We start from the raw sequence: 27841 nt of genomic DNA, 5'->3' as shown, positions 1-27841 counted from the left end.
CTCGGGGAGCGGTCTGCGGAGGCGCAAGCGAGCCGGGCGCGAGCCCCAGGCCCGGGTGGGCGCCGCGGCTGGGGCGGCGAGGCGAGGAAACATGGCCGCCCTGACGACGGTCGTGGTGGCGGCGGCAGCCACCGCGGTAGCCGGGGCTGTGGCGGGGGCGGGCGCGGCCACCGGGACGGGCGTGGGAGCTACGCCGGCGTCGCAACAGGTAAATCGAGGAGGGCCGGGAGCCGCTGTGGCGGTGGGCGTGGGGCCGCGGGGGTGCAGGCCCCGAAGGCGGGACGGGTCCGGCCCCGCTGAACAGGTGTTCCCGGCGGCGCCGCCCGGGGGCGGGAGGCGCCGTGTCAACCTCCCTTTGCCCGCGGCCTGGCGGCGCCGGGCGTTGCTCTTTGTTGGCTCGTGCGTTTGAGAGCTTTTACAGAACCACCTCCATGTGGGTTTGGAGTCGAGGAAGACCTGCGTGGAAATCCTGGCTCTGCCTCTTCCTAGCCGTGTGATAGGAGTATATCCTCCCCGCGACTCCATTTCTTCTCTAAAAATTGGGACTATTGACGCGCACCTTCCCGAGCCGCGACCGGGTCCGGGGAGCGCCCGGCGCAGTGCGTGGTTGGAGAGAAGACTCGGTGCTCAGTCATTGGTGGCATCTCCGTTATTGTACCGGCTCTGGGAACACAGGAGCAATAAAATATGGGATGGTACGAGGCAGAGGTGTTTCCACAGATCGGCTTAGGACCCCCTTCTCCGCGGTGAGGACCAGATATCTTTGTTCAAATGCCTCAGCTCAGTGAGACTTTCTGTCATCTCCCTAAACGGAATCCGGCTACCCAGCACCCCTAGACTCCTTTTCTGATTTTATTTTTCCCCATAGCACTCATTACCATATGATACATTACATATTTTATTTGTATTTTTTTAATTGTCCTTCTCTTCTCATCCTCCACCCCATGAGAATGTAAGTTTCATGAGGGCAGAAATTTGGGTAAGTTTTATCCAGTATTGTATTCCTAGCAGCAAGAACTGTGCCTGTTGTGTAATGCCTGCAACATAGTAGCGTCTCTGAGTATTTGCGGGTCAGTCCAAACCCGAAGGAAGGCAGGTGTGAGCTGGGTACAGGCTCTTTTTCCTCCCCTAAGGGAACATAGTGTCTTTACAGTTAAGGAAATAACAGCTCAGGCAGGTTTTCTCTCACATCTTCTGTAATTCTCTTTATTATGCTAACTCTGGCCAAGTATCTCAGGAAAAAATATAAAATGTATAAAAATACGTAATATATAAAATATTTTTTTAAGCACCATATTTAAAAAATGTGTGACCCCAGTTGTTTAGCCATCTTGTTGGCTTTCTCCATGAAACCTTACTGGCTTACTCTAGTTCAGACTGATTTGTTCCCTAAATTCTTATAGCCGTGTTTACCGCCTGACTTGCATTTCTTACACGTTGCCTAAAATTGTTATTGGTCTACCCCTTTATCACTCCACTGTGGTGATTCTCAGAGGTGGTTTTTGCCCTTCCAGGGTTTGGATCAGAATCACCTCTGGAGCTGTTTGAAACATAATGTCAGTCCCCTAGACCTATGGTCCCCAACTCCCTGTCTGTGACCTGGTACCAGTCCACGGCCTGTTAGAAACTGGGCGGTACAGCAGGAGGTGAGTGGAGAGGCATAGCAGGAGGTGAGTTGAGAGCCAAGCTTTGTCTGTGTTTACAGCCACTCCCCATCGCTTGCATCACTACATAAGCTCCACCTCCTGTCAGATCGGCAGCAGCATTACATTCTCATAGGAGCACAAACCCTACTGTAAACTGCACACGCGAGGGATCTAGGTTGCACCCTCCTTATGCGAATCTAATGCTGATGATCTGAGGTGGAGCTGAGGCAGTGATGCTAGCACTGGGGAGCAGCTGCAAATACAGATTACCATTAGCAGAGAGGTTTGACTGCGCAATAAATGTAATGTGCTTGAATCATCCCAAAACCGCTCCCCAACCCCCAGTCTGTGGAAAAATTGTCTTCCATGAAACCGGTCCTTGGTGCCAAAAAGGCTGGGGACCACTGCCCTAGAGAACATTTAGCAACGTCTGGAGACATTTCTTGGTTGCTACAGTGGCATGGGGCCAGGGTGAGATGCTGCTAGCATCTCATAGGTAAAGACCAGAGGACAGCCCTCCACAGCAAAGAATTATCCAGTTCAAAATGTCAGTAGTGCTGAAATTGAGAAACACTGCTTTATACCAACTCACCACTTTAGTAGAGAAGGCAGGAAATAGCTGAAAATCACAACAGTAGTGAGGTAGAATTCCTGAAATGTGTTTGGGCTTAAAAAAAAAATTAGGATCACCATCTGCTATATTGTGATAATTTTGAGGAGTTTACGTGTTATCCATCTTTGTAATTCCCCTGACATACCACATACACTTATACATACAAATACTACAGCCTAACACCAAACTTGAATATTTGTCATATGACTAAATGAATGAATATTCTTATTAATTCTTAATACTGAAACCAACTTATGTTTTCTTGAGAAGAGATTAATTTTCTTGATGACAATTAGAAATGTCCACCAAAATATCTAAAATTTCTGTCATCTAGGGCTTCCATAACAAAATGCCACAGATTGGGTGGTTAAAACAACAGAAATGTATTTATTTTCTCATAGTTCTAGAGGCTGGAAGTCCAAGATCAAGGTGCTGTTAGTGTTGGTTTCTGGTGAGGCCTCCCTTCCTGATTTGTAGACAGCCACATTCTCACTATGTCCTCACATGGCCTTATCCTCTGTGTGCATGAGAGAGAGATCTCTGGTATCTCTTCCACTTTTTAATATTGGTATATTATTTGTTCATAATCCCTCTTAGCTATTGCCCTTTAAGACTGATGACCACAAATCTCTTTACCCTCCTCTTAAATGCCATTTCCCTCTTTTTTTTTTTTTTTTTTGAGACAGAGTCTCGCTGTGTTGCCCGGGCTAGAGTGAGTGCCGTGGTGTCAGCCTAGCTCACAGCAACCTCAAACTCCTGGGCTCAAGCGATCCTACTGCCTCAGCCTCCCCAGTAGCTGGGACTACAGGCATGCGCCACCATGCCCAGCTAATTTTTTCTATATATGTATTTTAGTTGGCCAGATAATTTCTTTCTATTTTTAGTAGAGACAGGGTCTCGCTCTTGCTCAGGCTGGTCTCGAACTCCTGACCTCAAGCAATCCACCCGCCTCGGCCTCCCAGAGTGCTAGGATTACAGGCGTGAGCCACCGGGCCCGGTTGCCATTTCCCTCTTATTCCCAGCTACTGTTGTCTTGATTATTTTAGTTGTTGAATTATGACTTTTCTGAAGTATCTCTACGAGCATCATACCAGTGTAATGCTGGTATTGTACCAGGATAGGGCTGTGTTTTCTGTTTAATTTCTAATGACCTTCTGTCTGATGACCTGAATTGTGGACTTGGCTGCCTGGAGTAGCCCTTCAGTAATAACTACATTCCTTCTCTGACTGATCACTCAACATGGTTTTCCTCTAGAAGGTCATGCACATGCATAGAGCTGTGTGTATGTCCAGGTGTGGAAGGCTGAATATGGTTTCCCAAGGATATTTACTGCCTAATCCCCAGCACCTGTGAATATGTAACTTAGCACAGTGAAAGGGACTTTGCAGATATGATTAAATTAAGGATCTTAGGGAGATTATCCTGGCTTATCTGCGTGGACCCAGTATAATCACAAAGGTCCTTATAAGAGGGAGGCAAGAAGATCAGAATCAGTAGTAGGACATGTGATGATGGAAGCTAGAGGATGGGGTGATGTGAGGAAGGGACCACGAGCCAAGGAATAAAGGTGGGGCCTCCAGAAGCTGAAAAAAGATAAGGAAGTGGATTCTCCCCTGATGCCTCCAGAAGGAATGCAGCCCTGGTAACACCTTGATTTTATTTATTTTTTAATTAATATTATTTTTAATTGATAAATCATAATTATATGCATTTATGAGATACAGTGTAATGTTTTGATATATGTATACAATGTGGAATGTTTAAATCAAGCTAATTAACTTATCCATCACCTCACTTATTTTTTGTGGTGAGACATTTTAAATTCAGTTATTTTGAAATATACAATACATTATTATTGATTGTAATCTACGTGCTGTGCAATAGATCTCAAAACTTACTCTTCCTGTCTGCCTGAAACTTGGTATGCTTTGACCAGCAACTGCCCATTCCTTCCCTTCCATCCACCTTCTGGTAACCATCGTTGTACTCTCTAGTTAATTCCACATACAGTATGAGTGAGATCACTTGGTATTTGTATTTCTATGCCTGGCTTATTTCACTTGGCATAATGTCCTACAAGTTTACACCTTGATTTTAGACTTGACCTCCAGAACTATAAGAGAATAAATTTATGTTGTTTAAGCCACTAATTTCATGGTAAACTAATTTGTCTACAGCAATAGGAAATACTAGGAACGACCTGAGACGCCCTTATGCCCTCATCTTTGGCTGACTTTGAAACTCTGTGCAGGTAAAAAGAAAGAGCTAAGGTAGAATTGTAAACTACCTGCCTGAGTGTTGGAGGTGTGCCTTAGCATGCACAGATCCCCTTTCCTAAAGGTAGCAAAGGTTAGGAAACTTACTGGTTTAAGCATGTAAGGAAACCTCTGACCAATTATTAGCCGACAACCAAGCCAACCCAACTAAGCTAACTAAACAAACAGCAACAATAATAAACAGCAGCAAAACAAATTCTGGGGAGTAGAGAGAATCTTATTTTCAGAGTTGCCACATTATATTATTTTAAATGGTCAGGTTTTAACAAAAAAAAATTATGAGACATGCAAAGAAACATAGTATGGTTCACACAGGGGGGAAAGAGCAGTAAAAAGACACTCTCTCTGAGGAAGACTAGATATTGGACATACTAGACATAGACTTTAAAAGTTATTTTAAATATGTTCAAAGAATTAAAGGAAACCCATTTCTAAGGAACTAAGAGCAAATATGAGAATGATATCTCACCAAATAGAAAATATTGATAAAGAGACAAAAATATAAAAAGAATCATATAGGAATTCTGGAGTTAAAATATAAGAACTCACATAAAAACTTTATTAGCCGGGACTCAATATCAGATTTGAGCTGGTAGAAGAAAAAATTAGCAAACTTAAAGATAGGTCAATTCAGAACATCCAGAGTGAAGAACAGGAAAAAAAAAAAAAAAAGAAGAAAAATGAACAAAGCCTCAGAGATCTGTGGACATCGTTAAGCATATTAACATATACATAATGAGAGTCCGTTAAGGAAAAGAGAGACAAAGGGGTGAAAAGGACAAAACGATTGAAGGAATAATGGCAGAAAACTTTCCACATTTGATGAGAAACAGTAATCTTCACAGTTTTGGAGCTCAATAAACTCTAAGTAGAATAAACTCAACTTCATATCTAGACACATCATAATGAAATGATCAAAAGGCATAGACAAAAAGAAAATCTTGAAAGTGCCACTAGAGAGGTGATTAATTACATATAGGGATTCCTAGTAAGATTAAGCAGCTGATTTTCTATCAGAAACCATGGACACCAAAAGGCAGGGGGATGACATAGTCAAATGCCAAAAGAAAAGGACTGCTAGCCAATAATTCTTTGTCCAGCAAAATTATCCTTTAAGAATGAAGGAGAATTTAAGACATTCTGAGATAAACAAAAAACAAAGAATTCATCACCAGCAAAACTGCCCTATAACCAATATTAAAGGAAGCCCTTCAAGCTGAAATAAAAAGACACTAGAGAGTAAATCCACATGAAGAATAATATGAATAAGGAGTACTGGTAAAGGTAAATGTATAGGTAAATCTAATGGCCAGCATAAATGTAATTTTTTGTTTGTAACATTTTTCAGAAAATAGAGGAGGAGGGAATGTTTCTCATTAGAATATTTCTTATTCTCTAAGGCCTTTATTACCCTGATACCAAAATTGTATAAAAACATTCACAAGAAAGAAAAATACAGACTAGTATCTATTGTGAATACAGATACAAAAAATCCACAACAAAATATTAGCAAAGTAAATCTATCAACATATGAAAAGGATTATACACATGATCAGTTGGGATTTATTGCAGACATGAAAAGTTGGTTCAATATATAATGTATTAATAGAATCAAGGACAAAAACCACATGGTCATCTTAGGAGAAGCAGAAAAAACAGTTGACAAAATCCAACACCCTTTCATGATAAAAACAGTCAAAAAATTAGCAAAAGAAGGGAACTTCCTCAACCTGGTAAAGGCATCTGTGAAACAATTTCAACTAACATAATACTTAATGATGAAAGATGGAAAGCTTTCCCCATAACATCAGGAATAAGACAAGATTGTCCACTCTTGCCAGTTTATTCACTGGAAGTTCTAGTCAGGGAAGTTAGGCAAGAAAGCAAATAAAAAGCATCCATATTGGAAAAGGAGAAGTAAAATGATCTTTATTCACAGATGACATGGACATTATCTTATTTATAAAAAATCCCAAAGAATCCATAAAAAACTGTTATTAATAGAACTAATAAATAAGTTCATCAAGGTTATAGCATACAAGATCAGTATGCAAACATCAATTGTATTTCTGTATACTAGCAATGAACTATTCAAGAATGAAATTAAGGAAATAATTCCATTTACAATAGTATCACAAAGAATAAAATACATAGGAATGAATTTTTACAAAAGAACAAAATTATACTCTAAAAACTTCAAAACATTATTGAAAGAAATTAAAGGAGATGTACATAAATGGATATTTCATGTTTATGAATTTGAAATTTTAATTTTGTTAAGATGGCACTATTCCCCAAAACTGATTGACAGTTTCAGTACTATCTCTATAAAAATTTCAGCTGACTTTTTTTTTTTTTTGCAGAAATTTACAAGCAGATTCTAAAATTCATGTGGACACTGCAACATACCCAAAATAACTAAAATAGTCTTGAAAAAGAACAAACTTGGAGGGCTCACACTTTTTAGTTTCAAAACTTACTTCCGGCCAGGTGTGGTGGTTCACACCTGTGATCCCAGCACTTTGGGAGGCTGTGGCAGGAGGATTGCTTGAGCCCAAGAGTTCAAGACCAACCCGGGCAACATAGCAAGTCCCATCTCTGCAAAAAAAGAAAAATTAGTCAGACATGGTATAGCTGTAGTCCTATCTACTCAGGCGGCTGAGGCAGGAGGATCACTTGCGCCCAGGAGTTTGAGGTTACAGTGAGCTCTAATCATGTCACTGCACTCTAGCCTCGGCTGCAGAGCAAGACCCTGTCTCAAAAACCAAACAAAAAAACTTACATCAAAGGTACAGTAATCAAACGCTGTGGTATTGGCATAAAGATAGACATATAGATCAATAAGAGTCAAGAAATAACCTACACTTACGGGCAATTGATTTTCAACAAGGTTACCAAGACAACTCAACAAGGATAAAGTACTCTTTTCAACAAATGGTGTTGGGACAATTGGATATCCACATGTAGAAGTTGATCTCCTACCTCACACCATATATAAAAATTAATGTGGATCAGAAACCTAAATATAAGATATAAAAGTCTTGGGATAAAAATTAGGCTTGAGTCTTCATAACCTTTGACCAGGTTGGGTTCTTCTATATGACACCTATAGCACAAGCAACCAAAGATCAAATACATAAATTGGACTCCATCAAAATTAAAAACTTATATATTTCAAAGAACTTTATCAAGACAGTGAAAAGACAAGTCAGAGAATGGGCAAAAATATTTGCAAATCATAGATATGCATTTTTTTTTTTTTTTTTTAGGCAGTGTATCGCTCTGTTGCCAAGGCTGGAGTGGTACAATAATACCTCATTGTAGCATTGAACTCTTGAGCTCAGGTGATTCTCCTGCCTTAGCCTCCCAAGTAGTAGCTGGGACTACAGGCACATGCCACCATGCCCAGCTGTTTTTTGTTGTTGTTTTTTTATTGTTGTTGTTTTTGTTCCTTGGGGGGGTAGAGACAGGGTCTCTCTCTGTTGTCCAGGCTAGTGTCGAACTCCTGGCCACAAGTAAGTGATCCTCACTCCTCAGCCTCCAAAGTGCTAGGATTACAGGCATGAGCCACCATGCCTGGCCTGGAAATCATATATTGAAAAGGATCTTACATTGAAAATATACATTAAAAAACAAAATTATACCAAATTTAAAGAACTAATTGGCTTTTATATGTGATTCATGAATTGGGTCAGCATCCCATTCTATAAAATAGAATAACAGCTCCCACAGGGCATGGCAGAACAATGGATTTTGTAAGATAGGAACAAAGAAACAGAACAATAGAAAAAAGTGATTGGTTATGCTGTCTGTGATTGGGCCCTTTCTGATTAGTTGCTGTCAATCTCCTATTTTCAGGATAAATTGGTCTGTTTGGGAACCTACCTCTTAATGTTTCAGTTTGATTATGTGTTACTTATCATGTGACTCTGTTTTGATTGGCATGTCTGTTGAGGCCTAGTTCAGGAGCATAGTCCGAAACAATGGCCTCCCATAAAAACTCTTTAACATATATTAATAACCTTTAATAATTTAACAATAAAAAGACAACCCAATTTTAAAAATTAGAAAGGAGTTAAATAGACATGCCTGAAAAGAAGTGGCCAATAAACACATGAAAAGATGCTCAACTTCATTAGTCATTATGGACTAATGCAAACCACTGTGAGATACCACTTCACACCCGTTAAGATAGCTATAATAAAAAATAGATAATAACAAGTATTGATGAGGGTGTGGAGAAATTGGACCCTCCGTACCTTGTATAAATGCAAAATAGTGCAGCCACTGTAGAAAACAGTTTGGCAGTTCTTTAAAAAGTTAAGTGCTTGAAAGACATTATCAAGAAAGTGAAAAGGCAACTCAGAGAATGGGGGAAAATATTTGCCAATCATATATTTGATAAGGCAGCAGTCCCCAACCTTTTTGGCACCAGGGAGTGGTTTCATGGAAGACAGTTTTTCCACTGAAGTGGGTGGGAGTAGAGCTCTGGTAGTGATGTGAGTGATGGGGAGCGGCTGTAAATACAGATGAAGCTTCACTCTCGCTCCACCACTCCCTGCTGTGTGCCGCCCCCCCCCCCTTTCCTAATTTTCATGGAAGACAATATTTCCCAAGTGGGGATCGGGGGGTGGAGTTGGCAGTGGAGCTCTGTGGCCCATCCCTAACAAGCCACAGACTAGTACTGGTCCGCAGCCCAGGAGTTGGGGACCACAGTGATAAGGGACTTGTATCCAGAATACATAAAGAATGCTTCTAACTCAAGAATAAAGGGGCAACTCAGTTTTTAAAATGGTGAAGTAAAAAAATAGAGTTACCTTATGATCTAGAAATTCCACTGCTAAATATATACCTAAGAGAATTGAAAATACATGCACACTAAAACCTGTACATAAATGTTCATAGTATAATATTATACTATTATGCATATTGGCCAAAGAGTGGAAATACCTCAGTTGTCCTTCAGCTGATGACTGATGAGTGGATAAACAAAATGTGGTAGATCCATATAGTGGAGTAGTATTCAGCCATAAAATGGATTGAAGTATAGATTCACAGTACAGCATAGATGAATCTTGAAAACATTATGCTAAGTGAAAGAAGCCAGACAGAAAAGGCCATATATTGTGAGAGCCTATTTTTATGAATTCTCCAGAATAGGCAAATCCATAGAGTCAGAAAATAAATAGGTTAATGGTTGCCAGGAGCTGGGAGGAGGGCAGATGGAGAGTGACTGCTAATGGGTACAAAGTTTCCTTTTGATAGGGTGAAAATATTCTGGAACTAGATAGTGGTGATGGTTGCACGACTTTGTGAATATACTAAAAACTACTGAGTTGTATACTTTAAACAGATACATTTTATGGTATGTGAATTATATCTCAACTTAAAACATGATCTTCTTACTTTTAATTCCCATCATCGTTGTAGTCCTGGACACGATCATTTTTTGCCTGTATTGCTGTACCAGCTACTTCACTGATCCTCCTGTCTTACCGTACCCTATACCCACCCCTCCCACCAATTTATTCTCCAAAACACAGCCAGAAAATTTTTCTTAAACAATTAAATGTGTCATGGCATTGTCTTGCTCAAAACCCTTCAGTAAAATCCAGATGCTCTCTAGATGACCTAAAATGTCTGTGTGATCTGGCACACCTCTCTCTCTACTTTCATCTCCTACCAAGCTCCCCACCTTTACTAATGTCACCTCACAGTTGCCCTTTCTCTGCTTGAACTAGCCAAAGTCTTTCCTGCCCTCCGGCTTTCGCATAGCCTGGTCCCTCTGCCTGGAACAGCCTTCCCTACTGCTTCTGTCATGGCCTGCTCTCCATTCTTTCTTAAAGTCATTCCTCCAAGTAAACCTTCTGGGGCCATTCTAACTGAAAAAGCAAACCTTTGACCCACTTTCTCCATCTCAGCAGCATTGTTTATTTCCTTAATAGCACTTACTGCAGTTGATAGAGTTTTTGTTTGTTGTATTGCTTGTCTACTTCTCTTTAAATCTGTTTTCCCTCACTAGACTTTAAGGCAGGGGACATATCATTGTGGGTCATCATTGTTTCCCCGGTATCTAATGCAGCTCCTGTCACATCAGAGTGTTCAACACATATTTGTTAGATGACCAACTGAATGAATTAGATTATTTTGTAGATAATCCCTGGACATTTAACATTTCTTACTTAGTTTAACATTTTAAGATAGATTGTCTTTCTTTCAAAAATGTGCTTTTAAAAATGAAATAAGATTGGCCCCAAAATTATCTTCCAAGAAACTCCAGTATTGACATTTTATCTCTCTAAAAAAAATTCCATATTCATCTGTTTATTTATCATTATTGATGATAAATTCTTTTTTGCTCTCTATGCAGAATGATGGCTGTTTTAGTACTTCAGGTGGAATTCGTTCTTTTCACCTTCAAAATTGGAAGCAGAAAGTTAATCGAACTAAGAAAGCAGAATTCATACGCACAGCAGAAAAATTGAAAAATCAGTAAGTATAAGAATATTGTTTTCAAATAACATTGCTAATCATTATATAATAGACAATGCAAAATTAATTCCATTCCACTCTACCATATCAAGTTACGAAATTCTAGTCACTAGCCTGTCAAATATAACAAGAAAAATGTGGGAGATGTGAAATGGATGGTTGATAATAAGCTATTTAATATAAAGTTAATTATGAGTAGAGTTATTTCAATTTTATTTTTACCATTTTGAATCTGTGTATTTCAAGGGAAACAAATCAGCTATTTCTTTGGATTTTGTGTATCAAAAACAGATTGAGTACATTTTCATTTTACAACTGTATATAGTTCAGTATTTGGTATATGTTTTTGAGTAAGTGAATAGTTTTTTGTTTTTTTATTATATATGTATGAAAGTGCTTTACAAATGATGTGCATATGTATTTAAATTGTTATTATTCCTATTTTACAAATGAGGGTGTTGAGGATCATAGAGGATAAATATCTTTCCATAGGTTATATGATTAGTAAATGGTTGATTTAGGGATCTTAGGCTGCCTCTAACCACTGTGAAAGCCATTGTTCTTTTTATTAACCAGTGCTGCTCTTCATTAAGCCTGTTTGAGTACGTAGATATGATCTCACTGAGGAAAGCAGCAAATAGTTTTAATGAAAAGGCTGTACTCTTGAGATTTTTTTTTGAAATGGCTCCTTGGTTTTTGCCCTTCTCAGATCCATTTTGCACATTATGTTGAGGCTAATTGAGAACTTTCCATTTATTTTAAGTTTTTAGTGTATATGAATTTTTTTCTTTAAACAACAAGTGATATTTATGGAATGTTCAATGTTGTCTGCAGCCCTATGATATGATAAATGAGGAATGATAAAAAGAATTAAAACTCAAAGCACCCCACTCTAGCCCACAGTTGAGAGCTTTATAAAAACACTTGTTGAACTTACGAAGAATCAATTTGCCAGAGAACTCAAGAGAAAAGGAGCCTATTGTAAGGAATGGTCTCTGGACCAGAATTACTGACAGTTCTCTGTTTAGAAATTCTACCAATAAAAACGTGTACTGTTTGAATTTTGAAAAGTCATACCATATTGTAGCTTTTGGAGATTGAATTCTCACTGCATATGGATAATATTTATATCTTTTTTCCCAGCTTTATTGAGGAATGATTAGCAAATAAAAATTATATATGTTTAAAGTATACAATGTGATGTTTGGATCTATATACACATTGTGAAATGATTACCACAATCAAGCTAATTAGCATATCCGTCACCTCACACAGTTACCTTGTATGTGTGTGGTGAGCATGCTTAAGGTAAACTCTCTTACTAAAGTATTTTCATTATGCCAAGTAAAATAAGCCAGACACAGAAAGATAGACACAGCGTGATCTCACTGTGCAATGTAACTCAGAAATACAGAGTAGAAAGATGGTTACCAGAAGTCTTGGGGTAATGTGGTGGGGGTGGGAATAATGAGGAAATGTTGGTCAAAAAGTACAAGTTAACAAATTATAAGATGGGTAAGTTCTCAAGACCTAATGTACAGCATGGTGACTATAGTTAATAATAATGTATTATATACTTGAAATTGCTAATACTTACATCTTTAATATTTAGAATGTGAGAAAACACAATTTTGTTTTAATTTCCAAAATGCATTACTCTAGATAGAATTAGACTCTAGATTTAGGGATTCTAGTTTATGTTTCTTTCTAGATAGGGTAATGTCCACCAAATGGTTACTGTCCATACATACAGCAAACCAATGTGTTTGTTTTACAATTCTGATTAGGCTTTTCTTTGTTAGGCACTGGAAAAATTCACTGAAAGAATATTAGAAAAACCCACTGGGGCTGGGTGTAGTGGCTCATGGCTGTAATTCTATCACTTTGGGAGGCTGAGGTAGAAGGATCACTTGAGCGAGGAGTTCAAGACCAGCCTGGGCAAAATAGCAAGACACTGTCTTTACAAAAAATTTTTAAATTAGCAGGGGATGGTAGCATGTGCCTATAGTCCTGCCTACTTAGAAGGCTGAGCAGGGGGAGAACCACTTGAGCCCAGGAGTTTGAGACTTCAGTGAGCTGTGATCATACCATTGCACTCTAGCTTGGGTGAGAGAGTGAGAGAGACTCTGTCTCAAAAAAAAAAAAAAAAAAAAAGACATTGGAAGAGTGTATCCAGCAATTCTCATTAAACACAAAGGAAAGAACACAATTTGTAAAATTTATAATATCATTTTTAGGGCAGGTAATATATTCACATGGTTCGCAAATCAAAACATGTCAACTGGTACCCAGTAGAAAGTCTGTTTCACTCCTGACCCCAGCCACTCTTAGTTTCTTATGTGTCCTTCCACAGATATCTTGTGTGTTTATAAGGAAATAGAAATACGTATTCATATTTTCCTTTTTTGCATAAATGGTAGCACACTGTACACCCTGCTTTGCATCTTTTTTTTTTAATTTAAGAGTATATCTTAGATACCAAGGAATTGTTGATTTTGTCAGCATGATTAGTGGCATTGTAGTTATGTAAGTCAAATATCTGTAATCTCTAGAGATGTACATGGAAGTATGTTGGGGTGAAATTGCATACTGTGGTGGATTTACTTTAAAATACTAAAGCAAAGCAAAGAAAAGATAGATGAATACATGAAACAACAGCCAAAATCGAATCAGGGTGATATGAGGGGCATAACATATGAGAGTATATGAAAGGGATCAATTTCTCATTCTCTACTTTTGGATATGTGTAACATTTTCATACAAAACTTTGTCATCAAAAGAGAGTTATTTCAGGGATCTTTCCCTATCAGTACACAGAACCCAGTACCACTGCATTGTATTCTAGTGTATGAATTTAACATGATTTATTTAACCTGCCCCAAATTGATGGATATTTAGGTTACATTCAATCTTTTGTTATAACAAACATTGCTGTGATTAATTGCAGTATTCACATAGGTCCACATTATTTTGAACATGTGTGAGTATATCTTTAGGATGAATTCCTAGAAGAAAATGCTGGGCCAAAGGTACATGAGTTTGCAAACGTGATAAATACTGCTAAATTTCCCTCCATAGACAATTTACAATTCCACCAACAATGTATGAGATGACCTGTTTCCTCACAGTTTTATCAACAGCATATGTTATTTAAACTTATTTTTTTTGTCAATCTGATAGGTGTACAATGTTACTGTGGTATAATTTTAATTTGCATTTCTTCTGTTCTGAGTGAAGTTGAGCATCTTTTGATACATTTGGCAATTTGTTTCCATTAGTACATTTTGAATGTCTTTATAGGTTAATATTTTTAATCTGGGAATAGTGACTCATAGCTTACTGTCATAGCTTATTCTGTGTCCATGCAAACGTTTGATTTGATCATTGTAATTTCCCCTACCCTGACCAGAGCCTAAATGGGCTTCCCAGTTCTCAGCACAGGACCCCAGGAATCACCCCCAATCCATTAGAGTTGCCAAGAAGGCTGAAATCTATTTGACATTTCATTTTACCCCTCACTTCCTTTCACAAACAACACAGCTTCCTAAACACACATACTAAAATATGAGCTCCTCAGCTTTTGAGGCAGCCAGGTAGTGCCTGAGGCAGTCTCATCTGTTTACCCCAATGTGCCTTATAGATACCAAATTTTTCTCTATGTGTGACAAAGTGAAAAGGATTGGGAAACTCTGCCTTAGATAGTTGCCCTTCTGGTTGTATGAAATTAAGTTAATGGCCAGAGACACTCCTCCACTCATTAAATCCAGTATTAATGGAGAAGTATTCATATTAATTTCCACCTTCTGGGAGAAGGAAAAGGAGGGCTGAGAAAATTAATTCCTTTGCCTAACCAAAAAAGTTCCTTAATAGTATTTTGTTTTCTTTTGTTTTAGCCAAGGACTTAAACTAAAACTTAGAACTCCTTACTGGTGGATGGACTAAATCCAAGGAGCAAAGTTGAGATGAAAGAAGCTTTGAAGTAAATGTAGACAATATCTCTTAAATATACTAAATTTCCTGTCTTTGTAGCTAGTTTGCTTTTCAAAGTTTTAGTTTTATTAATAACAGTAATTTGCATTTCCATAGCACAGTTGTACTGTGCAAAGATTCATCTCATATATTATCTCATTTGATGTTAATAACAGCCCTTAGGTGGTGGAGAGCTGTTATTTTTCATATTTTAGTGATGAGGAGGTTCACACCAGGAGGGGTTGAACATCTTGACTGAGGTTACGAAGTGAACGGTATCTACTACTGAGAGCAGTCATCAGCACTGATGGCCATTTCAGCCTCCAGTGAGACTGAGTTGGAATTGATAGCAAAAGACTTACACATTTTCAAAGCAAGTGCATATCCGCATTTTCTTAAATTAACATTTTATAATTAAAATAATAGTTCAAATTATAGTTGATTTTAGTTGAACTTAACTCTTTTCTAACTACTATTTTGACTAATATTTTGACTCCTTAGCCTTCTTAATCTAAGTAATTTTATTTCTTAGGTGAATTAATCCAAATATAAATATACTTATTATGAGTGTCTTCATATTTTAAACAATTAGAAACATATTTAAATTATATTTATACTATCTGTTTCTTTTCCTGAAGAGTTATTAACATAGAAAAAGATAAACACAGTCATTTCTACAACCAAAAAGGTGACTTCAGAATGGAGCATAGTATGCTGGAAGAATTGGAAAATAAATTGATTAACAGCAGGAAAACAGAAAGTAAGTGGAGTTCATGATGAACTAAATACTGTTGAGTGATATAAGTTGTAGTTTTGCCCTGTGCTTTGTCTTTGTGTATTTACTGTGTTATTAATAGATACTGTATTAAGGTATTTTAGTTGGTAATAAATTTGTCTTTTAGGGACATGTGTTTATTCTTCAGATCACTATTTAGTCACCCTAACCAGATTGTTTTCTATTTATATTTCCTCCAATTTAGTAAGAAAGGGTTTTGGTTTTTCGGTTGACAAACCAGTAAATGCTATTAAAATTTCTTAAAATAAAAGCACATTGACTTCTGGGCAATCTGATCTTAGCTCATCACTCTGGCATTGTTGACTGAGCCCTGCACTCAGTAAGCATCCGTAGATTCAGAGCGTGTACTTAGTAGTTGTATGAAGCAATCAAGTCACATAATTGCTTAAACCTGAGTTTCCTTGTCTGCACTTTGAAACCTACTATTTCTACCTCAGGAGAGCTGTACTGTGCATCTGATGAGATAATATATAAGAAAATGCTTTATAGATTGTACAGTGAACATGTTTAGTTTGTTATGAATACTAATTAGTGTCAACAGTGTATACTAAATGTTAACCTTAGTGAATTCTATGAGAATACTTTGTTTCATTATAGAGTCAGATTCTCTATGCTGTAAAATCCTTCTTATAATGAAAAAGCTACTTAGCATTACTTAAAGGAAAAATAATGGTTATTAACTAAGATTTATAAAATATTAAGACTTCTTATGTAGAGGTTATACTGCTTTTGGTACTCCCTTATCACCAATTAAAAGAAATTCCTAATAATTTTTTTCTTTCAGAATATAAGGTTACACTTTTTTTTTTAAAGTCGTCGTTTTCCCTCTTCTATTGGAATAACAGCAGATCCTAATATGAATACCAGATTTGCAGTTCTTTCTTCTCTTTGATTCATAGAAAAATCTAAACATCCCTGATGTAATATTTCTCAATTTCCCTCAGTTCTTTTGCAGACAGCTGGGAGGCTGATCATTCTCTCAGTCATGCAATTAAGTAAAGTATCTTATTTTTTTTAGGTCACTTGATTTTCCCTTTATTAAGGGAACTTTATTTTTACCTTTTTATTGCCCTTTGTTCTCCAGTTTTACCTTTCTTTAATAAACTTTATGCCTTATCTAGGAGAGGAAGGAATGCATTATCTTAGCATAAAGATATATGCTTTATATATTACAGCTCAGAAGTAATAAACAACCTATTCATTACCTCAGATATCATGCCTCAATTTTAGCCTGCATTTATGTCATAATGTACTTAAATGGTTTGTCTATACAGAGTGTTTGTTCTAAGTGAATAAATAAAATAAAAAGATTATTTACTCTGTAGTGATATTGCTGTAGCTGATCAAACTAAAGCAAAAATAAAACAACAAAAAACTTTGCTAATTTCTTAGCTTTACTAGAGAAGTTTTTTGACCTAAAGTTTCAACAGCCAGCAAGATGCTATAAAATAAATTGAATAAAGTTTCTACTTCTATGAAACTCTTGAATTTTAATTTTTAAAAAAACAGAATAAGCCAAAGTCACATATACATATTTAGAGGTTTATTTTGGGTATTAGCACTGGCTGCAAGCCTGTAGGTAAACTTTTTTTTAAAAAAATAATTACTTTTAAGGACTTTTGGACCAAGCCTGTGGTGCTTCACACTCATTTGTGGAAAAGTTGCAAAACCAAAAGAGAGAAGGGTGCATAAAATACTCAAAGATTATAAAATAATAATACTATTATATGAATATATGTATGAATATTTATATCAGCCTAATAAGTTAAACAAATATTAAAGTAAGATTATTACATCAGAAAACAATATGAAAGAAGAATCTTATCTTTCTGCTGCTGATAAAGACCATCTAAAAATGCCTTTGAGACTCTCATCTGTTTTTCAGGCTTTTATTGTGGGACTAACATTTCACTCCAGGCTGGTCCTTTGGTTGAGCTTGGCATCCTGTGGCATAGATACCATTGAATGGGACCTGATGATGTTACCAGAGGGTATCACTTGACCCTGTCTTAGAGGATGTGGTTAGATGTAGTCAATGGGAAGTTTTTCAGTATTTATAGAATTAAATAGTTAGTTTTAGTATTCCCACAATGAAGATAAAATTCTATTTCCATAAATTATAACAAATTAAAAAGAAAAGAAACACTGATAAAGACCAAAACAGACTAGGCTTAAACTGCTAATCCATGCATTTAAAACAATGTCGAATAACTCATTCTCTACATGAAAAAAACAGACATTTCCTTGGCACAGGTTATAGTAAGATTTAACCCATTGTGCTTTTAAATACTGGAGGAAATTGAGAGATGCTTTAACTAGAGCAAGGGTACTTAAAGTATTGTTTTGACATAAATAACCATCTTTTGTTCATTTTGTTGTTCTTGGTGGTCTTTTGCTAAGTGATTGTGATCAGTCCTATGTGTAGAATTCTGAATTGTAACCACATTTGTCACAGAATTATTTTAAAAGTACATACTTCTTCCTTATAGGAGCAAAAATCCAGCAACAATTGGCCAAAATACATAACAATGTAAAGAAACTTCAGCATCAGTTAAAAGATGTGAGGCCCACACCTGACTGTAAGTAAATTTAAATGTTACAGTCTTATGTAATAATGTTTTCTACGTGACATTAATAGAGCTAAACCCTACTGTATTGGATAGGGCTTAATAAGGATACATTGGAGAACTGTAATATCTAGCATTCATATTGGGTTTTTTTAACCTTTAAAGTGCTATCAAATCCTTGCAAATTATAAGGTAGGCAGAACAGATACTAGTACTATTTATGGAATGGGGAATCTGTGTACAGAAAGGTTCAGATTCAGCTAATTAAGGAGAAAAAAAGACTTATTTCCTGATTCCTAGTCCAGTGTTTTTCCTATCATTTGCTTTTTGAAATAATTACCTTTTAGAAGCAATTCTAATACATAGAGAATGGTTAAACTGATTTGGAGAAAATACTGTTTTTGGTGGGGGAAAAAGACCTAAATTATATCCCTACCTCCTTGCTTACACCAACATTCATTCCTGAAGGATCAAAGCAATAAAGTGCTGAAAACATATGGACTTAGGATTCAGACAGATGAGTCAAACACTTTATCTGTCACTTGTTAGTTATGCAATTTTAGGCAAGTTACTTGATCTCTCAAGCTTTTGTTTCCTCAGCTCTAAAATGGTGATAATCATAGGACATATTTCATAGAGTTGTTGAGGAGATGAAGTGAAACAATGTACATAATATAGCACTTGTGCAGTGCTTCTAACATAGTACTAAAAATGGTACATATGAATATTATAACTGTTCATAAAATTAATAAATAAAACCATAAAAATAGTAGAAGAGAATATGGGTTTATATTTTATAACAATATTATATCCTATAAGAATGATAAATATCAGAAACCATAAGGGAAAAAGTGGACATATTTGACTACTTTTAAAAAAACTTAAAAACCACAAGCTAAGTTGAAAGACAACTTAGGAATGTACATAATAGCAAGGTATATGTAATTTTAAAGTGTAAAATCCATAATAATATAAGAGTGCCTACAAATTAGAGCAACAAAAATAAATAATAGAAAAATGGGCAAAGATCATAAGGTATACATTGTAGCAAAAGAAATATGAAACACATATAAAAAGTGCTCAACATTATTAATGATCACAAAAACATCAAATTGATGGTAATAAATATTTGCCTCTCATTTTGGAAATAGTTAACAGTACGTGGGAAGGGGGCACTCTCAGGAACTGTAAGTTGGTAGAGCCTCTTTTAAGTATAATATGACAGTACAGCATTTTGTAAGGTGGGCATACTTTTTTATTTAGCACTTCACGTTTTATAAATTATTCTCTAAAATACTTGTTTGAGCATATTAAAATATGTATGCAAGAATATTTACTACATTATTGTGCATATCTAAGGCTCATCAATTATTACAGAATTAATTAAAATGGATTAGGGCAGATTTAGACAATGAAATACCATATGTAGGCATAAAAAGAATGAGGTGTAGTGCTATATTATAGCTATGGAAGGTTAACCACATTTTTTTTTTTTTTACCACATTTTGTTAAATAAAAGCTGCAAGTCACAAAACAGTATGTTTAGTGTGAAACTTTTCTGTAAAAAATAATATTAATAATACTTAATGATATGGGTGCATAGGAAAAAATCTATAATCAGAAAAAAATTATAATAATTCACTTTTGAGTATACTTATTTGTTAGGGCTAAGAAATGTTTTAAAATTAGGGGAATAGTCCACTTTTTTTCTTAATATTTAACTCTTAGTTATGCTGAAATATGACATAAAATAATTTTTCCATGGATTATTTTTTTTTTACAGTTGTTGAGAAACTCAGAGAAATGATGGAAGAAATTGAAAATGCAATTAACACTTTTAAAGAAGAGCAGAGGTTGATGTATGTTTTAAACTCATTTTAAATAAAATTATCGACTTTTATTTTTTAATAATTCTTTGCTTGGTTGTACACAAAGCATTTTATTGTTATGTAGTTAATGAGTCTTGCATAAAAACAATATAATACCTCTTTTCTTTTGTTTTAGGGTTTAGATGGCTTTTCAGGTTTAAAGTGAATTTTTATTCATATTTAGATACTATAAAATCCCAAATAAGAATTTGAAAGATTGTTTTTTATCTCTGAGGAAACTCTTTTAGGATTTATAAAATGCTAATAATGTTAAGTGGAGAAGATGATGTGAAGAATCAGGTATAATTAACCTTGAGGGAAAATGAAGAATTAGTATGGATTGGTTGCTATCTTCTTATTTAAACTTTATTTTTTAAATTTTAGATACGAAGAGCTTATTAAAGAAGAGAAAACAACTAATAATGAGCTGAGTGCCATATCAAGAAAAATTGACTCCTGGGCTTTGGGTAATTCAGAAACAGAGAAAGCGTTCAGAGCAATCTCAAGCAAAGTACCTGTAGACAAAGTAGCACCAAGTACCCTTCCAGAAGAAATATTAGATTTTGAAAAATTCCTTCAGCAAACAGGAGGGCGACAAGGGGGCTGGGATGATTATGATCACCAGAACTTTGTCAAGGTGAGAAACAAACATAAAGGGAAGCCAACATTTATGGAAGAAGTTCTAGAACACCTTCCTGGAAGAACACAAGATGAAGTTCACCAGCATGAGAAATGGTATCAAAAATTTCTGGCTCTAGAAGAAAGAAAAAAAGAGGTAACAATAATTATAATAGCTATTACATGTGTATTTCTATGTTCTAGGCACTGTACTAAACTCTTAACATGTATTATTAACTTCACAACAAACCCAAATTCCATGAAGTGTGTTTATAGTTTTTTGTGGGCTTTTTTTTTTTTTTTTGGAGACAGGGTCTCGTTCCATTGTTTGGGCTGGAGTGCAGTGGCATTGTTATAGCTCACTGCAACCTCAAATTCCTGGGCTCAAGCGATCTTCCTACCTCAGCTTCCTTAGTAGCTAGGACTGCAAGTGCTCGCCACCACACTTGGCTAATTTCTAATTTTTTGTAGAGATGAAGTCTCACTATGTTGCTCAGTCTGGTCTCAAACTGCTGGCCTCAAGTGATCACTCCAAGGTTCTAGGTAGGATTACACGTGTGAGCCACCGCACCTGGCCTATTTGTAGTTTTTTTTTTTTCCCTCTATTTTGTAGAAGATGAAATTGAGGCATTGAGAAGTTAATTAAATTTACCCAACAAATGGAACTGCAGTTGGGCTTCCTCAAGGCCAAACATTTCTACCCCAACAAATTACACAGTGGGTCAGAAAACTTATGATTGTCAGCAGAATCCTCCGTGTCCACTTCGCAGAAATAAGGGTAATCCAGATCCACTCAGACTTTTGAAAAAAGTCATCTTGGTGGCAAAGGATACCTTATTTTGAGTAGAAAATGAAGAGGCAGTAGAAAAAAATGCTTTGACTATTAAAAGTTTCCTTGAGATTTTTGAACTTCAGGCTCATTGCTTATTGTAAAGACTCAAAATTTTGATTACCCCTGAGAAACACAATAACCCTTGATTGTAGTAAGTGCCTAAAAAGGTCCACTTTCACAAAAATATTATTCTGGCTTTGGTTAGGTCAGGATTTCTCAGCCTTGGCACTATTAACACTTGAGACTGGATAATTCTTTGTTGTGAGGGGCTGTTCTATGCATTCATGGGTGGTTAGCAGCATCCCTGGTCTCTAGTCACTATATGCTCATAACACCTTCTTCATTATGATTATGAAAAATGTCACCAGACATTGCCAGATATCCCCTGGGGGGCAAAAATCGCCCCTAGTTGAAAACCATGGTTTTAGATACTAAGTCTGAGTCATTTTTTTTTTTTTGTAGACTTCAGCTGTGACTTTAACTTTCTTTTTTTAACAAGAAAGCCTTGCCTATTCAAGAGATGAGATACCTAAGGAGCATTAAAGATTGATTCCATGTTTAATCTGAAGTTTCAGAGGGGGCGGCTGGGTTTGTTATTGTCTTCATTGTTTTCACTTCTCTGAAATAAGTTAAATGTAGGGAGATTGACTTTTGGAGCTTTGAGAAAAATTGTTGAAACATAACTAATTTTTAAAGACTCAAAATAACAAGCTATTACGAATTATTTGGGCTCCTTTCTCAGGATACTGAAAGCATGGGGTTCTCAAAGCGGTCCCTAGACCAGCAAACTCAGTATCACCTGAGACCTTGTTAGAACTTAGGCCCCAACACCAAACCTAATTAGATCTCTGGGAGCTGGGTGCGCCAATCTGTGCTGTAAGAGTCCTGTAGGTTATTCTGTTACAAGCTGAAGTTTGATAACCACTTCTCTAGGGAAAAAGAACTGACACGGTGCTTCTTGTAATAAAAGTAAACACAGATTCTATAATAGCTTACTCATCTTCCCAGCTACTCTATTTCCTGATATTTGATGATTGATTGGATATAGGGGTGAGGTAGAAGTGGTTTGAAAGTGGAGGTGCAATTTACTGAAGTAGGACACACTAGAGGAGAGGGAAGTTTGGGGAAAATATTAACATCAGTAATTTAGTTTTAAATCTACTGAGTTTAAGTTGTTGAATAGGAAATTTACCATTTTTATCTCCAATTCCTTTAATATATCCCATGTTTTGTGTAAATGAAGATACTTATCATTTTCAGACATGCCCTGGACTTTCTGGCCTGAGTGCCCTTGTTTATCTTGTTCTCACTTTCTGCAACCTACATTCTTTCTTTTCCCCTCTACTTTAGCTTATCAAAATCTGCCCAGATCAGATGTTGCCTCCTTCTTGCCCACCCAAACATAAGTAGTCCCCCTCAGGATTTTACTGCCACTTTGTCTATACCTTTTTTTACGATGTGCTGTGGCTTGTCCATGTTATATGTCACCTTGATCAGTGCTACTCAGACTTGGTCCATAGACTGGATATTGGTTTGCAAACTGTTAGTTGTCTACAATGGAATAAGATGATATTGCATCAGAATTAACTGTCCAGTAAGCACAGTTTAGCTCAGTTGACTTTTTTCCATAGAAAATTTTCTCATTGAAGGAAGCAGTGCATTGATTTTACATTTTGACATAAATTCCTGATATTTTTGTGGACTAGTACTTTGAATAGCACTGTACTAGATGGCATTTGGTATTGTTTTAATCATCTGTTGTTCTTGTCACATTGCCTTGTATACAGTATGTGCACATACCATAAGGATATATTAAATGAAAGAATGCTACACCATAAGGAATAAGGAAATGGTTTCCTGACTTGGGGGGAAAGTAATTCAGTTAACATGTCCTATGTGGCATAGAGAAGGCTGCTAGAATTTTAAATGCTTTTTACATACCCATAATAATGCTATTGAGCTATTTTTTATTTTATTTTATTATACTTATGGAGCACTATGTGCCAGGCATTAACTCATTGAATCTTCACAACAACCCTGTGCAAGAAGTACTGCCTACCACTTTATAAATGAACAAAATGAGGACAGAGAAGTTTGGTGACTCCTCCAGAGAAGTTTGCCATGTACTCTTACCTAGTAAACAGCAAAGCCAAGGTTTGTTCTCAAATAGGTTTCACAGCTGTGTTTCTTAACCACCCCACTTTCAATTCCTCTTCTGATATTTGACCAAATAAAGATCACTTGGAGAGCATTCTAAACCTAGAAAGAGAATTTGGAAGCAGAAGTGAAATGATTGGAGGAAAGGGGTGTTGCCCATTGAAGACAAAAGAAGCAGGTGAAGAGGAGAATGCTTCATGAGTTGCAGTCCTTGTGAGCCTGGGGATTAAGAGAGGAAGACAAAGGCCAAAAGAATAACCCATTATTCAGAGTTTTAAAAGATAACAGTAATCTTTTTAGAAACAGAAGTAGAAAAAAATTGCATTGGTTAAAAACAAAACAAAACTTAAAAACCTAAGCATCCAGCATCCTCCATCGGTTTTTTCTTTTCAGAAAGATAGAATTAAGGTTGTATTTTAAAATATTTTTGGTTATTAAAAAATTTTTTTCTCTTTTGTAAATCATTTAGTCAATTCAGAAGTGGAAAACTAAAAAGCAGCAACAAAAGGAGGAAATTTTCAAGGTAAAGGAAAAGGCAGACAATATACCCATGACTTTTCATACTAAACAAGAAAATAACCAAAAGCAAAAAGAGGAACAAAGAAAGAAACAGAAATTGGCAGTTGAAGCTTGGAAAAAACAGAAAAGTATAGAAATGTCAATGAAATATGCTTCCCAGTTAAAAGAAGAGGAAGAGAAAGAGAAAAAACAGCAGAAAGAGCGCCAACGCCAGTTTAAACTGAAATTATTACTAGAAAGTTATACCCAGCAGAAGAAAGAACAGGAAGAATTTTTGAGGCTTGAAAAGGAGATCAGGGAAAAGGCAGAAAAGGCAGAAAAAAGGAAAACTGCTGCTGATGAAATTTCCAGGTTTCAAGAAAGAGTGAGTAAATCTATTTCCTAATTTTTAAATGCTAAACATGGAGGTATTACTTCTAGATTCAGTTCAGCAAAAATTGAATGCTTCCTACATGTTGTACCTACACCTAGTATTAGTATACCAAAATGGGTAGTCCATGCTCCCTAATTTCCAGTAGGTCATAGTCTAGTGGGAAACATACATGGATGTAGGAGATTTCAGTATAATGTGGTAAATGCTGTGGTGAGGAACGGGCAGAGTACTTTAGGAGGAAGATATACAGGGAGGGATGCTTACCACAGCCCTGAGTGTCAGAGAGAAGATAATACTTGAGTCTCGAAGGACAAGAAAGGGGAAGGAAAGGGGAGATCCTTCCTAGCAGAAGGAATAGCATGAGTAGCAGCTTGGAGGAGTATGACAGTATGATTTGTGGAGGAACCTATAACCACTTCAGTATTCTCAGGGCAATAATCGGGGGGAGATGGAAACCAGCAGATGATGAGGCTGGAAATGGAAAAGTAGCCACCAGCAAGGCTGAGTGTCTTATCTTCCCTGCAATTGTCTTTCCTGCCAAACTGGTTGGCTTTACCCAATAGGTGATTTGCTTATTTGTTCATCTTTCCACCATAATGTAGGCTCCATGAGGACAGAGGTTTTGTGTTTTTTTCATCCCTGTACCCTAGGATCAGGTGCATTGTAGATACTTGATGTATACTTAAAGGAATCAAGGTTATTGCTAGGTGGTTGGATTATAGGTGATTTTAAACAAATTTATACAAGAAAAATACTAATAAAGACAAGTGGAATTCAGCCGAAAAAGCATTAAACAAGACAAGGAAGGGGACTTTAAAATGAAAAAGGGTACAAATGATATATAATTTTTATGAATATAACTGTTATGACTGTCATATGCATCAAATATATAGCAGCAACATTTGTAAAGCAAAAAATAAGGGAGATACAAAGAAAAATAATAGATAAAAACACATTAATAATGGAAATTTTAGTTCATTTCTTTCAGTCCATATATAAAAATCTTCCTAAATAACAAAAATAGCCCATGCCTCCTCACTCCCCCAAAAGATAAGCAGGCCACATAATAAAGGACTTAGAAAAAAGAAAACCCATAAAACAGAAAATGTAAGAGAGATCTAAAACCAGACATACCTGTATTGATGAGTGAAAATGGGCTTAACTCACCCATTAAAAGAAAAGGAGTTTTAGATTTTACTTTAAAGTAAAATAAGAAATAACCTGAAAGAAATTGATACAGAAAGGATGTGCATGTGTTAACATTTTATATTCAGAGAAAATAAAGCTCTTACCCTTGGTTGGAAAGAGTTAATATTGAAGGAGTATTGATAATTAAGGTAATTTAATTTACTTGCAAACAACAAAGTTTAAAACAAATTTTAATTAATTTTACTTTCTTTTTTGTTGGGTTTTTTTTCCTTTTTTTTAGGATTTACATAAACTTGAATTGAAAATTCTAGACAGACAGGCAAAGGAAGATGAAAAAGCAGAAAAACAAAGAAGACTGGCAAAATTAAAAGAAAAGGTATTCTGTACTGAGATTAATTTTTTTATTGTTATTTTCCTAATTCCTTGATTTGTAAGGACACTGACATAAAATCTATTTTCTTTATATCTTTATTTCTAATAACATCTACTTTAAATTTCATATTTATTTACATATTAAAAAGCATAACTAAGCATAATTTAAGTAACTATTGTTTGAATTCTGCCATTTTACATTATAAGCCCTTTTTTCTTTACCCTGATTTCTTTCTCTTCCTATTTGTTACTCTTTTCATTCTTTCTATGTGAACCTCTCTTTTAAAAGTGACTTCGAGCATTGCTTAATCTCACTGTAATACTCAGAACTAAAGATGTTGGTGACCCTCATGGATAAAGCAAAGAACTTAACTGGTGGTTACTTACCCTAAATTTATTATCTGGCTATATCACTATCATATTTAGCCATATTACATTTCTCTCATAATAGATATAGAAAAACAGAAATAAAATAATAGAACTAGAGAAAATAAATAATAGTTTATGGATAGATTGATATAGTCCAAATTTTATTTGAGCTATATGAGCCCAATTAGAAGTTTACTGAAGAGGTTTATTAACAGTTTTATTACTGTTTAGTTACTATCAACTATGTTTTTTGAAACTGTTTTAGTAAGGATATTTCTCGCTTACTAGTATAAACTTAGTTCATATAAATTACACTATTTTACTTCTATTACAGGTTGAAAACCATGTTAGCAGAGACCCCTCTAGGCTTTACAAACCTACCAAAGTTTGGGAAGAACGAACCAAAAAAATAGGACCAACAGGCTCTGGACCACTTCTACATATCCCACATAGGTAAAAAAAAAAAAAAAAAAGAATAACTGTTCACTTAATAATAATTTAATATCTGCATGTCTATATTTTATATAATTTCTATTTGCATATTATATTTTATAGTAATAAGTTGATAAAGCAAATCTATAAATCATTTTTAAGTTAACATTTAATCAGATAGGTTTCTTTTTTTAATTTTCTATACATTTATAATTGCTCTTTTTTCTCTTTAGGGCTATTCCAACCTGGAGACAAGGAATATAAAGAAGAATATGAGATAATGAAGTTGCTATTCAGTTGATGAAAATGTTAGCATATTCAGTTATACCAGGAGAAAGTGACTAACCATGTTCTTTCAATACCACTAGCCTAGTCAGATTGATTATTGTCTGTGATTGAATTGAGAGGTATTAAGTTTCATGAGGCTTTGTCATTAGTATTTCCTGTTTCTACTAAGAGGGCATATAACATGTATATGTTGGCCTGTTTTTGATGTAAAAGTTATTTAAATTTGTTTATGTTACAAACATTCCATTTAAGTACTCCAAACATTTCAAAGATTTTTGTTTTTGTCATGGCATAGCAAAATAAATTGGGACAATCATAGAATGACATTTTTTAAACCAAAATTTTGTAACTTTTATAACTTGGAGCTAAGTTAGCTTGAGTAACAAAAATGTAAAGTGTTTTTTTTTTTTAGAGTTATGAAATGTTAGTACCTTTTCTAAGTTTAACAAATTGGTGGTTTGTCAGTTATTAATTTTTGTGTAATAAATATTTTGTATTTGTGAA

At 35.8% G+C, this 27841-nt stretch overlaps 1 protein-coding gene across 1 annotated transcript; it reads left to right on the top strand.

Moving 5' to 3' along the window:
- On the top strand, positions 1-27841 carry CCDC112 (coiled-coil domain containing 112). The gene is made up of 10 exons (XM_045565968.1): positions 1-208; positions 10907-11028; positions 15636-15757; positions 18283-18372; positions 20144-20219; positions 20613-21003; positions 24305-24718; positions 26157-26252; positions 26952-27070; positions 27283-27841. The coding sequence occupies exons 1-10, from the start codon at positions 92-94 to the stop codon at positions 27311-27313; spliced, it is 1578 nt and encodes a 525-aa protein (XP_045421924.1). The 5' UTR covers positions 1-91; the 3' UTR covers positions 27314-27841.

The sequence above is a fragment of the Lemur catta genome, chromosome 12 (genome assembly GCF_020740605.2).
Source record: "Lemur catta isolate mLemCat1 chromosome 12, mLemCat1.pri, whole genome shotgun sequence".
Classification (NCBI taxonomy): Eukaryota; Metazoa; Chordata; class Mammalia; order Primates; family Lemuridae; genus Lemur; species Lemur catta.
The sequence above is the reverse complement of the archived record's forward strand: the minus strand, read 5'-3'. Positions and strand labels throughout refer to the sequence as shown.

Bases quoted from the DNA above. Each gene is read 5' to 3' on its own strand.
- CCDC112 (XM_045565968.1), top strand. From the start codon at position 92: ATGGCCGCCCTGACGACGGTCGTGGTGGCGGCGGCAGCCACCGCGGTA. The intron at 209-10,906 runs GTAAATCGAGGA...CTCTCTATGCAG, and splicing joins CTACGCCGGCGTCGCAACAG to AATGATGGCTGTTTTAGTAC. The intron at 11,029-15,635 runs GTAAGTATAAGA...CTTTTCCTGAAG, and splicing joins GCAGAAAAATTGAAAAATCA to AGTTATTAACATAGAAAAAG.